This window comes from Callithrix jacchus, chromosome 9 (assembly GCF_049354715.1).
Source record: "Callithrix jacchus isolate 240 chromosome 9, calJac240_pri, whole genome shotgun sequence".
Classification (NCBI taxonomy): domain Eukaryota; kingdom Metazoa; phylum Chordata; class Mammalia; order Primates; family Cebidae; genus Callithrix; species Callithrix jacchus.
Window position 1 is genome coordinate 49,884,797 of NC_133510.1, and position 13,310 is coordinate 49,898,106.

At 36.1% G+C, this 13,310-nt stretch overlaps 1 protein-coding gene across 7 annotated transcripts in view; it reads left to right on the forward strand.

Annotated features, from left to right (window-relative positions):
• SLCO1A2 (solute carrier organic anion transporter family member 1A2) overlaps nucleotides 1-13,310 on the forward strand; it is a 103,079-nt gene that overhangs the window by 63,879 nt on the left and 25,890 nt on the right. For 6 of the 7 annotated variants that reach the window (XR_013521766.1, XM_035256121.3, XM_078336093.1 and 3 more), the window contains 6 exons: nucleotides 898-1,004; nucleotides 3,359-3,505; nucleotides 6,805-6,903; nucleotides 7,460-7,681; nucleotides 10,435-10,599; nucleotides 12,600-12,795. Coding sequence is in view for 6 of the 7 variants with exons in the window: in XM_035256121.3 (XP_035112012.1) it covers nucleotides 898-1,004; nucleotides 3,359-3,505; nucleotides 6,805-6,903; nucleotides 7,460-7,681; nucleotides 10,435-10,599; nucleotides 12,600-12,795 (936 nt within the window). In the remaining variant the exon portion in view is untranslated. The remainder of the gene's footprint in view (nucleotides 1-897; nucleotides 1,005-3,358; nucleotides 3,506-6,804; nucleotides 6,904-7,459; nucleotides 7,682-10,434; nucleotides 10,600-12,599; nucleotides 12,796-13,310) is intronic. The other variant, XM_078336094.1, reaches the window with a different exon arrangement.

A 13,310-nucleotide genomic window follows, 5' to 3' on the forward strand; every position in this document is an offset into this window, starting at 1 on the left:
TCACTGAGCAATTGTTCTCAGAGGAAGGTGTTTTGAGCCTTTTTATTATATCCTATAGCACAGAAATTAAGACTATCAGTGGCATAACACTAGCTTTTGTGAAACTCAGAAGGGCAAGTTTTCTTCTGGTTAGCTTATCTAAGAGAAACGTAGAAAGCAATCAAGCATAATTTCTAACAGACTTCACTAAACATACTTTTCCCCCCCATTCTTGCAGCACGTAATTTACTTACTGAGGAAAAGCATATGGATCTTGTGGTAATTTGCTTAAATTAAATGGTCACAGTTTATTATTCCACTTGTTCTTATGAGAAGAGGAAAAGTCATTACGTTATGTGTCATGGTGATTGAGATTCTCTAATGCCTCTCATTACGATGGGCAAATATTTCTTTTTTCTTAGGGGTTTATGAAATACATGGAGGAATTATTGTATGGTGTCTTAGAAAGTGGAAGTTTTGCTTCTTCTGAGCAAACTTTAGAAAATGTGAAACTGAAGACTTGTTTTGTTGTGTTATTCCCTTCAAACCTTTTATCTTCCTAATTATGCATTATTAAATTTCTCATTTTTTTAAAGTTTGTATTCCTTTTCCCATAATAATTACTTCCAGGAAATGATAACCTAAAAATCAAAGAAGGTTGATATTTGGTAATCTAAAGGTAAACCATCCACAGGCAAATCATTGAAAGCTAAGTATAAAAAAATTGTACACTTATGGTAAGTGACAAGTTTTTTGATGATATTAACTTATGATAACTTAGATGGCAAAGATGAAAAGATATTTTTACTGGATTTGAATGTTGTGGTGTACAGGAAACAGAAGGTAATAATCTGTACATTGCCCACGTTGTTCTCATTACCTCCTTAACATCAACATGTTTTCCCTGTGTTTATACAGATATGAATATGAATCTACAGTTTCAGTTTCAGGCAACTTATCCTCAGGCAGTTTCTTGTGTATGGAAAATGGAACGCAGATTTTAAGACCAACACAAGATCCATCAGGTTGTCTACTTCATTGTGTTGATTTCTGTCCTGTGAACTTACAACTGAACACTTTCTGCTGAAAAGCTCTAAATGAGTTATTGGGTTTGGTTGAGTTAGGTAAATAAACAAAGACATGTTCTCTCTCCAGGAACTTCCAAAGCAGTCACAGTGGAGAATAAGAAAGCTAATAATAAAGAATATTATTTTTCATATATTTGAATGTATTTATTAAGAGTTCTTTGTTTATTTATTAACACAGTTATTTAAAAAAAAGTTAAAGGACCAGGTGTGGTGGCCCATGCCTGTAATATCAGCACTTTGGGAGGCCAAGGCAGGCAGATCACCAGAAGTCGGGAGTTTGAGACCAGCTTGGCCAACATGGTGAAACCCTATTTCTACTAAAAATACAAAAATTAGCCAGGTGTGGTGGCGGGTGCCTGTAATCCCAGCTACTCAGGAGGCTGAGGCAGGAGAATCACTTGAACCCGGGAAGCAGAGGTTGCAGTGAGCCTAGATTGCTGCACTCCAAACTGGGCAACAGAGTGAGACTCTGTCTCAAAAAAAAAAAAAAAAAAGGAGAAAGTCTAAAACATCTATTCAAGAACCACTGTTGAGTTTTTCCCACAGGGGAAAATGTTTTAGAAGGATGGATTTATGTTGATGATTTGATGTATATGATTAGGTAAATAGGAAACTACAATAGAAACAAGTTCAAGAGATTTGTGCTCTATCACTGATCTTTTATAGCAGGGAAAACAGGCAAACAGTCTTCAGTTCTGAATTACTCTATTCCCTTTCTGTTGAATAGAACAAAAAGACAAGATGGATTTTAGGAACTTGTCTTTCTGCTCCCTTCTTTTCTCTGCTTGAGTTGGTGCTTGAAAATTCTACACAATAGTAGTGCTTCTTTCCGCTTCCTGTAGCCTTAGGCACCAACGTACTGGCTTCTGCTCCTTCTATCCCTTCTGCTAAGGGACCCATATAATCTTTTGGTTATAATTGGTCTGGAGATGACTCTAATGACTCAATCCAGAACGTTTCCTTTTTTTATGGGGACATTTTTATTCTGGATTCATGTTGGTGGAAGTTGTAGTAATCCACAAGGGTGGGAATTTCATGACCGTCATTGAATCAGGAAACCAAAATCGTTTCAAAAAGTTTAAAAATATCTGTCTCAGAAGAAGCCAAAGAACCCCCATGGGGGAAACAAAGGAAAACAGTGACATTAACAGTGGCCTGTGTTCTCTTCCTGAGCTAGCTATTGCCAACGACTGACCCAGATGCTTCATTGTGGATACAGAAAAACCTTCCCATTCTGGCACATCTCCAGGAAGGGGCATTGATGCTTTTGATTTTGCCCTAGAATAGGCCTAGAGTTAGCCTGTGTTCTCTAGACACAAGTCACTTTGCACATCACACAAAAAATCTGAATACCCAGAAATAGAGACTATTATTTTCTGACTGGAAATGACGGAGAGATAGCCCTCACAAGAAATTCCTGGACCCAGCCATTGTCAGGACCCCACAGGTCTCACCTGGCTAGTTTAAAAAGTGTGAGTGCATTGTCCTTCACTTTTCTGAAAACAGGACTCCACAGAGCTTCCTCACAGCTTACCACCTATTTTGGCTTAGAACATAAATGGCAAAGAGATTGACAGAATTCTTCAGATCTCCCTATGATTCTCACTTTCTATTCCCTTTGGTCCCGTCTTTGTTATTTTACTAAGCAGCTGCACCTCTAAGGATTGGGGTGGATTTCTGTATTGAAAGTTATTTGGTGGTTACAACATACAACATGCTCTATAGAGAACCTATGATGATTACCCAGTTAAATATTTTCAGTTTCTATAAAATAATTAGAGTTGTAGAGAATTCACACTTCAGCGAGACTCTTGTTTAAATCTCATATAGTACCAAGTCTAGAGAAAAATATTTTTGTGTTTTCGTCTCCCCAAAGTCGGATAGGAAGGGGGAAGCACTTGTAGCAGTTGAATAGGTCCAAGAGTTTCTGAAGAACTGAATCTCTTCAGAGAATAAAAACCTTGATTTTTAGTGTTTGCCGATATCTGTGGTGTAACACTGCTATGAAACTACCAATGAGGTGTTACTGAACACTCATTGGGAGGAGGTGTGCATATTCATCTCTCCCAACTCAGTAGGGATTGGCTCAGCATATCACTTACACTTGTCCATACCCAAGTCCTCTGTCAGAAAATGCAGTAGGAATGCCCCAAGAAGTCATTGCTGGAGTAGTGACATCACTGACAAGGTGCCATGGTCACATAACTGTGAAATGCAGAAAACATGGAATTACCATTATTGACACTTTATTATCAAAGCGCTAATGTCGTGTCTTTTTTTTTTTAATGCAGAGTGTACAAAGGAAGTTAAATCATTAATGTGGGTGTATGTCCTGGTAGGAAATATTGTACGTGGAATGGGCGAAACTCCCATCATGCCGTTGGGTATTTCCTATATAGAAGATTTTGCCAAATCTGAAAATTCTCCTTTATATATTGGTAAGTTTGAAAATCTACCTTAGCTTCTTTTCAGGGCATAAGTTCCTCGAGGGTAGAAATTAGTCGTATTTCTGTAGTCTTAGTGAGATCCACAATGGTGAGTAGAGTGTCTTGGCACAGTTGGCCTTCCATAAAAGTTTGTTGGAGATATGATATGCTAAATGACAATGAGCCATTTAAAAAATAAATCTGCTTTCTGCTATTGGAAATACCACAAATCTAGTGCCCTTGGAGGTGATCCCTTCATTTGCTTGGCACCACACTATATTCAGTCTGTTAAGAGATTTACCAATGTTTTCTCTAAAATGTTCCATATATTCAGAAATTTTCTCACTATTCTCACTACCTCTATTTTTGTTTAGCTTCGCATACTTTATAGTTTCTCTGTATTGATTATTTTCTCTTCAGTGTTTTCTTCTCTCAGTTTAAAACAATTTTACAGTATAGTATTTCTCAAGCATTGTTTTAATCATGTCTTCTCTACTATATTTATGACATATATAGGTTCCTCATTTATTAAATCTGATCTCTCCACTTATTACTCATGGCTCTGAATGACATTCACTTACCTAGTTTCTATATAGTTTCTCTTCATCATGATCTCTCCGTACAGACAGGCTTTATCATATTTTTCACAAACATGTTTTCATCTTTTTGGTTATGTTTCTTGAAATTGCCTTTTTAAAATCCACGTAGGTCACCTGGCACAATAGCCAACTTAAGACCCACCTTCTTGTGCTGTCTTTCAATCTCTGAAATATTCTCAATTTATTATGCATGACTTGCTTATATTTTTTGTTATTTTATCAATAGTTGGTCATAAACCTGTAACATTTAGTATAGGAACATTTTGCTATTAACATATGGCGGCATATCTAGAAAATCAAAGAGGGTAAGAAAAGACAGAAATGATTTATACATAATTAAGATGGATGAAAATATTGAGGGATAATTAACCAAAGTGACTTTTGAAACTTTTTGACCACTCAATAATTTTGCAATAATCTATTTCAGTGATTTTCTATTGAGTCCTTTCAAATTCCTTCACACACTTATATTAAAAGAATGCAAACACTTTCCTACAAGAAATTAACAAACACCTTGCTATGATGTCTATTTCTTTATTTGACAAATACTAGGGTATATTATATATAAATATAGCTGTGATCATCTCTATACATATTTAAATGAATATGATATGGTTCATATAAGGTTAGTAAATGAAGAACTACATAATTATTAGTAATATATATAGTGTGTGTATATACATATATATGTATATGGTGTGTACATGAGTGTATGCATAACCAAATAGCTATAAATCAAATAGCTTTACATCAAGAAAACAGTACCATGTAAGGCTCTGGAGTTTAAAAGAGAACATAAAAGCTAGATTAAAAGTTTGAGAATTGGCCGGGCACAGTGGTTCATGCCTGTAATCCCAGCACTCTGGGGGGCTGTGGCAGGTGGATCACCTGAGGTCAGGAGTTCGAAACCAGCCTTACCAATACTACGAAACCCCAGCTCTACTAAAAATACAAAAAATGGCAGGTGTAGTGGCATGCACCTATAATCCCATCTACTCGGGAGGCTGAGACAGGAGAATTGCTTGAACCCGGGAGGCAGAGGTTACAGTGAGCCAAGAGATTGCGCCATTGCACTCCAGCCTGGGCAACAAGAGCGAAACTCTGTGTCAAAAAAAAAAAAAAAAAAAACTTTTGTGAATCATCTATAGAGAGGTAATAAATGAAATGAAGAGGGAGAAATTAGGTTGTTGTGGAAGACCATATACATACTGGAAAATATTAAGATAAAATACTGTTCTACTTAGTAAATAGACTAGGAGAAAGGAAAATCAAAAAAGGAATAGTCATGAGAACACAATGAAACAATGCATGTATAGTTTAATAAAAGTCTTAGGAAGAAATGTGGCTGGCCACTGTGGCCCAGGCCTGTAATCCCAGCACTTTGGGAGGCTGAGGCTAGTGGGTCGCAAGGTCAGGAGTTCAAGCCCAGCCTGGTTGACATGGTGAAACCCCGTCTCTACTAAAAATACAAAAATTAGCTGGGTGCGGTGGTACGTGTCTGTAATCCCAGTTACTTGGGAGGTTGAGGCAGGAGAATCACTTGAACCCAGGAGGCCAAGTTTGCAATTGAAGATTGTGCCTCTGCACTCTAGCCTGGGCAACAGAGCAAGAGTCCATCTCAAAAAAAAAATGTGAAAAGAGGAGTTGGCCAGTAATATCAAATAACCTAGAAAGCTAGGAAGATGAAGACCAAAAGAGGACAGTTTAGTGACAAAGTGTTCACTGGTGCTACCTGAGAGTATTTGAAAGAGAATGTAAAAGGATTTGAGTAAATTGAGTGAGAGGTAAGGAAGTAAGAGGCAGAGAATGTAATGAAGGGAGAGAAAGTGGGGTGGATTTGAGATTTCGTAGAATCGTTGGCTACAGGGAAATTGAACAATCACAAGAGAGGGAGTGTTTGGTAGAGCAAGACCTTAGAGAAGATAAAAGGGGTTGGAACCAAAAAGTCAGGTGTGGACAGGGTGGGTTCTCCACAGAACCACGGAGAAGGCAGGGACAATAGGCAAAACCAAATCTTGAAGTGAACAGGAAGAAAATCGAAGAAGCTCATGTCTGGATTTTCAGAGATCATGGAGGGTTCAGCGTAGGCTCTGAATTGTGGGCAAATGATGAGACGGCTGATGATGTAATTTTAATGAATAAGAATTTAAACAAAGACAGATAGGACTGATGGACATGGAAAATAAAAATGTGGAAGAAAAGGAAGAAGAATATGATAAAATCAAAGAGTTGTATCATGTAATAATAATGAGGACATAGCCAGAAGGGAGTTTCAAGTTGCAGATCTGAGAATGAAACTTTTCTGAGGAGTGTGCCATAAGAAACTTATTATAAATGATATTGCTTTAGAATTCCTCCCAAAATGTGGCTATGGGATGAATTCACAGGACCTTGGTTATATCATGACCTAGTCAATGGCATGATCCCAGCTGGGACTGCCTGTGCTGCTACAGCAAATCTTTACCTGTGATGCAGCATGAAAGAGAATTTGGAGGCCAGGGGAACGTGGCCTTAAATTATGAGGTTCTTTTTCAACATTTATAGAAAAAAGGATTACTTGTATGTACATCAAGCTTAACTTTTGTATAAATTGTTTATCTAGTCAAAAGTATCTAAGGCAAAAACATTCACTCTTCAGGCTTTTCATGGACCTAGAACTTTTTATGTGGGCATATAACTGTACTATAACCTTATATTTTTATTTATTTTTAGGGTTTGTAGAAACCGGAACTATTATTGGTCCTTTGATTGGACTTTTGCTGGCATCATTCTGTGCAAATGTTTATGTTGACACTGGATCTGTGAACACAGGTAATTCAATAAAATCTATTTTTACAGTGCCTAGAGTATACGAAGTATCTCAGATATGTTATGATATATAATCATGGCCTAACTTAGTCCTCAGTTTGATAAATGATCGCCACTTTACAAGTGAGCAAACTGTAGTGGAGGAGTTTAAATAACTTTTCAAATATTCCAAACCAGAAAGCAGCAGAGCAAGATAAAATGCTAATCTGATATGGAATCCCATCTACTGCACTTCAACTATATTTCTTGGTTTTAAAATATTTAAGCATGTAAGTTTGAATTTATTTCAATTAAGCAATTGTTTGTTGATGACAAAATAGAACCTGTAATTGTTTAGTTAATATCTGCTTTTAAATCCCTTACATGATAGATAACCAGCCTAATTTATTACTAGATAATATTATAATACCACATATTATTAGAAAAATGTTATCAGTGTCTGAACTATAAGCAAATTTTACAGTTGGTTAGTACCTGATTATTATCATTTAAAAATTTTTCTATAGTCCATATGGAAAATACTGATTAAGCTAACAAAAGTGTGTATATTTTTTTACAGATGATCTGACCATAACTCCTACTGATACTCGTTGGGTTGGTGCATGGTGGTTTGGCTTTCTGATTTGTGCAGGAGTTAATGTGCTCACTGCCATTCCTTTTTTCTTTTTGCCCAAAACACTTCCAAAGGAAGGACAGGAGGTTAATGCTGACATCATTAAAAATGAAAATGAAGAGAAACAAAGAGAAGAGTTCAAGAAGGAAAAAAATGGAATCACTAAAGGCAAATACACATATTTTAAATACTATGAAATTGACCTTTTATTTCACATAGATATGTCTGTATTTTAGTCTAACATTATGATATGCGCTGCTGTGTTGAGACAATTTGTCATCAACAGTCACCAGTCAATAATACCTAACTAGTCTGATTCTTCCTATGCTACTACTTTAAAAGAAATAGTATAATTTGGAAGCTGAATTATTTCAGATCAGCATTTATGTAAACATTTATGTCAGTCTTGGCACTCTCTCTCTCGCTCATTATATATTATATATATATATGTGGTCCCATTTGCTCTAAAAAACCCATTTTACAAAGATTGTAGGTTGAGTTAAAACAAAATGAACAAGCAAATTTAAATTAAGAACAAAAGTAGGAAAAAATATGCTCTAATCCTAATGGATAGCATAGTTCTGTAACTAACATGCTAGTTTAATTATGAGCTTCCTAGAAATTAAGGCAGAAAAAACAAACAAACAACAACAAAATCAAACAACAACAACAGAAAACCACGATAGGTGACCCAACTCTCCACACTTGGTAGTGGGAAGAATAATAATTTACAAAAAGAAGCAGTTTCTCAGGAAGAAATTGTAAAAAGAAAAATTTTTAAATGATCATATGGTGTATGATACAGGTAATATTGAGCAATGTAGTGATTTTCCAGCAAATGCAAGGGTATATTTCATGTAACTTTTTTTTTTTTGTACAGAACCTCTATAAAATCTCAAAGCATAATTTACAGTAGGTTTTTCTATGGGAAACTAAACTAAAATAGTCTAAGTATTTAGTACTCAAGAGCACTGATTCTTAAACTTGGTGGCACATTGGAATCACCTAGAAAATTCAAAAAACGATTGATGGCTAAAAGTTCTGTAGTATTCCCAGAAGGTCTGATTGAATCAGTGTGGATGTGTGGCATGGATATTGGAACTTAAAAATGTTTATTTGATGGATGGGGAGGGGCTCAGTTTTCTGTAAAATGGGGATAATAATAGTACTTGTTATAGAATTGTTGTGTGAAGGTAAAAAACATTCCAGCGCACATTATTATTAATACTGATACTAATGTTAGAATTTTTTTTTTTTTTTTTTGAGACGGAGTTTCGCTCTTGCTACCCAGGCTGGAGTGCAGTGGCGCGATCTCGGCTCACCTCAACCTCCGCCTCCTGGGTTCAGGCAATTCTCCTGCCTCAGCCTCCTGAGTAGCTGGGATTACAGGCATGCGCCACCATGCCCAGCTAATTTTTTGTATTTTTAGTAGAGATGGGGTTTCACCAGGATGGTCTTGATCTCTTGACCTCGTGATCCACCCTCCTCGGCCTCCCAAAGTGCTGGGATTACAGGCGTGAGCCATCACGCCCGGCTAATGTTAGTATTTTTATTGTTGCCGTTGCTGTTTCTATCATCACCCATAAATTACAATGTTATTTTGCATAGAATTTTTCTTAACAATTATAAATTCTCTTAAATCATAATTGAACATAATTTAATACATCTTGGGTCATTAGGAGCCAATTCAGAATCTTGCAAATTCTCAGGATCATTCTGATGAGATTAAAAATTCTTCCCTAAAGGATAGTTATGGACTGATAGACCTCTTGCAATCTCCAAAATCAGTTCTGTTTTCAAAAGAGCTAAGCTTGTTGTAAGAAATAGAAAACAAAGTTGTGTTACTGAGATTCATCTATTAGGACAGGGATGTTAACAAACATGGGTGACTTAAAAATCTTCAGAGTTCGGACAACATTTCACTCTCCTGTCAGGTCCCCTAGTCACAAATACAAATTCTACAGTTATAATTTATTTATTTGCATTAATCTGTGCTTCTTCCTCTTCCAGACTGTTTATTTATTGAAATATTGTTCCAGAATGAATTGTGAGCAGTTTATTAAGCAAACCAGGATAGTACAAAATAAGAAAGTGAAGACAGAGAACATGTAGACAGGAAAAGTGAAAGGAAATTAAAGTGAGAGCTTGAGCCTGCATGGCAGCTGTGTGACCAAGAACATTTGCTAGAGGCAGGCCACACGTTTGGCTCTGTGGACTTTTTCAACAGGAATAATTTTTGGTTAAATCATTTACATAGTCCTTAGAATGTACCAAATGAATCAGCATCTCTGAGGGTGGGAACTGGATGTCAGTATTTTAAAAAATATCTCCAGGTAGGTCCTTTTGTGAATCATTGGCAGAACCACTGAAACTGTTGTTCTGAAGAAGCAAAAAATTTCCAGATACTTGAGAACATTTATATTTCAATAATTCCCACATTTATCTCCATTTCAAATGTTCAAGGAGTGATAACATAAATATTTATGTGAAATAAATATTCTTTATCAAATTGATTTGCCTCCAGATTTTACAGAACAGAACAAGCACCTTTCATTCTAATGAATGGCAGAAAAGAGAATATATTAATAGAAGAACAAAAGATTAGAAATAAAATGCTGTGGACACAGACAACATTTTGGTCACTTTGTAGTTTTGCTAATTGATCTTTAAGAGTCAATAGTGACTTACTGAGGGAAAAACTATTGTGTTCTGATCCCTACAGTCAGCTGCATCACTGACCTTCAGAAGTCACCAAAACTTTGCTATGACTTCAGCTTTCAAGAGGAAAAAAGAATTAACAAACACATACATATTGCAAATAGTAAAAAACATAATTTGTTGAGGAGGTGGATGTTTCAGGAAAAGCCAATCAAAATGCAAAGCCAGGTTTGTTTGACACAGTTGTCATTCTTTCATTTCAGATTTTTTACCATTCATGAAAAGTCTTTCCTGCAATCCAATTTATATGCTTTTCATACTTGTAAGTGTGATACAGTTTAATGCATTTGTTAACATGATCTCCTTCATGCCTAAATACCTGGAACAGCAATATGGAAAATCATCTTCGGATGCGATCTTTCTAATGGGTATGTTTGTTTTTCTCTGCATTAGTAGTACACTTTTTTTTTTTGAGATGGACTTTTGCTCTTACTGCCCAGGCTAGAGTGCAATGGCATGATCTCAGCTTACCACAACCTCTGCCTCCTGGGTTCTACTGATTCTCCTGCCTCAGCCTCCCAAGTAGCTGGGATTACAAGCATGTGCCACTAAGCCCGGCTAATTTTGTATCCTTAGCAGAGAAAGTGTTTCTCCACTTTGGTCAGGCTGGTTTCAAACACCCTACCTCAGGTGATCTGCCTGCCTTGGCCTCCCAAAATCCTGGGATTACAGGCATGAGCCACTGCACTTGGCTGAGTAACACTTTTTTTCCCCATGAAGTAGTGAACAGTGCGATGGTAGGTGTAGCAAACTCCTAAGTTGAAGTCTTTCAGAATATCTTTTGTCTGTGCTGCATTTCTTCCTTCAACTCTCAAAAAAAAAAAAAAATCAAGAAAGGGTAGAGAAGGGAAGAGGTCAGAAGTATCTTGAGTTTCTTATCTTCTGCTCTCTGCAGTTCAGAATGTAAATTCATAATATTTATGAAAACCTTGAGGGGTACAAAAATTAGATATTTTCAGATAGGCAATCCATTAATTTAAAAAAGAAGACAGAATTAGCTCATTAGGATTCTGTATTTTACTACCAATTTCACTCTTTTGGTTCCAATTCTCAAAGATTCTATGTTCCTCCTAATTTAATTTTTGGTCCCTCTAGTGGTTTTAGGTGTCTCTGCAGTCATACACATTTGGCTTTTCATGAAATCACACTAACCTTAGTGGTTTTACCCTAATTTGGTTTTTTCCTGGGATCTTTTCACTGCTTTGAAAAGTCAATATCCCAGGCTACTTGTATCCACACTACCTAAAGTGCTTGTGAAAGCTTCAAATACCTAGGCTTCCCCCTCAGACACACTGAATCAGACTCCCTGGTGTGGGGCTCTGGAATAAATTTTTAACAAGTTCTCTCAGTAATATGATCCAGGGAGCCAGATGCTCACATTGTATGGATGGAACCTAGCACTATCTTCTCGTTTTTCTATTTTTTTAAAATCTTCTTGGGGAGGTTTGATAGAGGAAGAGTGCTGGCCGGTAGCAGCAAGAGACGAATTGTAAATACACTGGACAGCAACAGGCTCAACAAAGTGACTTTAAAGTATCTTGAACTGGGTGTGGTGGCTCATGCCTGTAATCCCAGCACTTTGCGATGCTGAAGAGTGAGGAACATTTGACACCAGGAGTTCAAGATCAGCTGGGACAACATAGCAAGATGTCATTTCTACATTTTTTTTTTTAATTAGCCAGGTGTGGTGTTGTGAGCCTGTAGTCCCAGCTGCTTGGAAGGCTGAGGTGAGAGCATCTCTTAAGCCCAGGTGTTGAGGCTGCATGCTACGATCATGTCACTGCACTCCAGCTTGGGCAATAGAGCCAAGTTCCATCTCTAAAAAAAGGAAAGACAAAGCTCCTTGAGAGGAGTCTAATTCTTAACCAAAGTGGAAATAAGTAACTGAAAAATTTATATATATATAATGATTTATATATTTATAAATATTTATAAATTTATATATATATATATCTTTATATATATATTTATAAATATATAAATTTATATATATATATATTCTCATCACACAGGATAGAGGGTAATACATGAAATTACTGGTCAACATTGACTTGCCACTCCTACCTGGATCCTAAGAAGAGAGGTTTTTTTGTCATTATCTCTGCCTAAAAGAAATTTGCAAGCTACTGCAATGAGTTAAATGAATGATAATATGATAACAACAGTCTCCCAAAATATACTTCCCCGTTATGGGGCATTTCAAAATCTCCCTGTTGGTAATGTGTAACTAAGTGGGGGTAAAATTAAATCATTCTTCTTCACTGTGAGTTGGACCTAAATAGTATCTTATGTAAGATGTATTACATAGAAGTGATATTTGTTCCTTTGGTAAGTTATCTTGTAAATAATATTTTATTTGCATTTATAGGTGTTTATAACTTACCTCCAATATGCATTGGATATATAGTTGGTGGTTTAATTATGAAGAAGTTCAAGATTACTGTCAAACAAGCTGCCCACATAGGATGTTGGTTATCCTTACTTGATTATCTTCTCTATTTTTTATCTTTTCTCATGACTTGTGAAAATTCTTCAGTTGTTGGAATAAATACCTCTTATGAAGGGTATGTTGTTTTCTAGTGAATGTCAGAATATTTCAACAAACAGTTAATACTATATTTTTTACGATGGCAATGCATGATCACATCATTGGCTTATTGGAGGTAACGGTAGTAATCTTTGGTCTTCTTCATCTGCCAATCAAAAGCCAATCTATCCAAGCTCTAGGCTTAGTAAAGAGGTTGGGGACATATCACAGGGTGAGTGAATTTATAATTGTATGTACATGTGGCTGTATGTGTATGACTGTCCTTGTGATATCAGAGTAGACATTATCCTATCAAAGAAACCACCTAGAGTTTTAAGTTGTATTAAAATATGTTATCTATATAACTTATATTCTCATAACTGAGTAAAAGTAATAGTTGACTACACAGTCAAAATAACCTTTATATGTTTTCACAATAGGCTTCAGTTTGGTGTAACTGAATCCTAATACATGATAAATTAATTAATATATACATTCATATATTTCATTTGTATTGCTATGTCTAAAATAATGAATAGTTTCATATTTTGT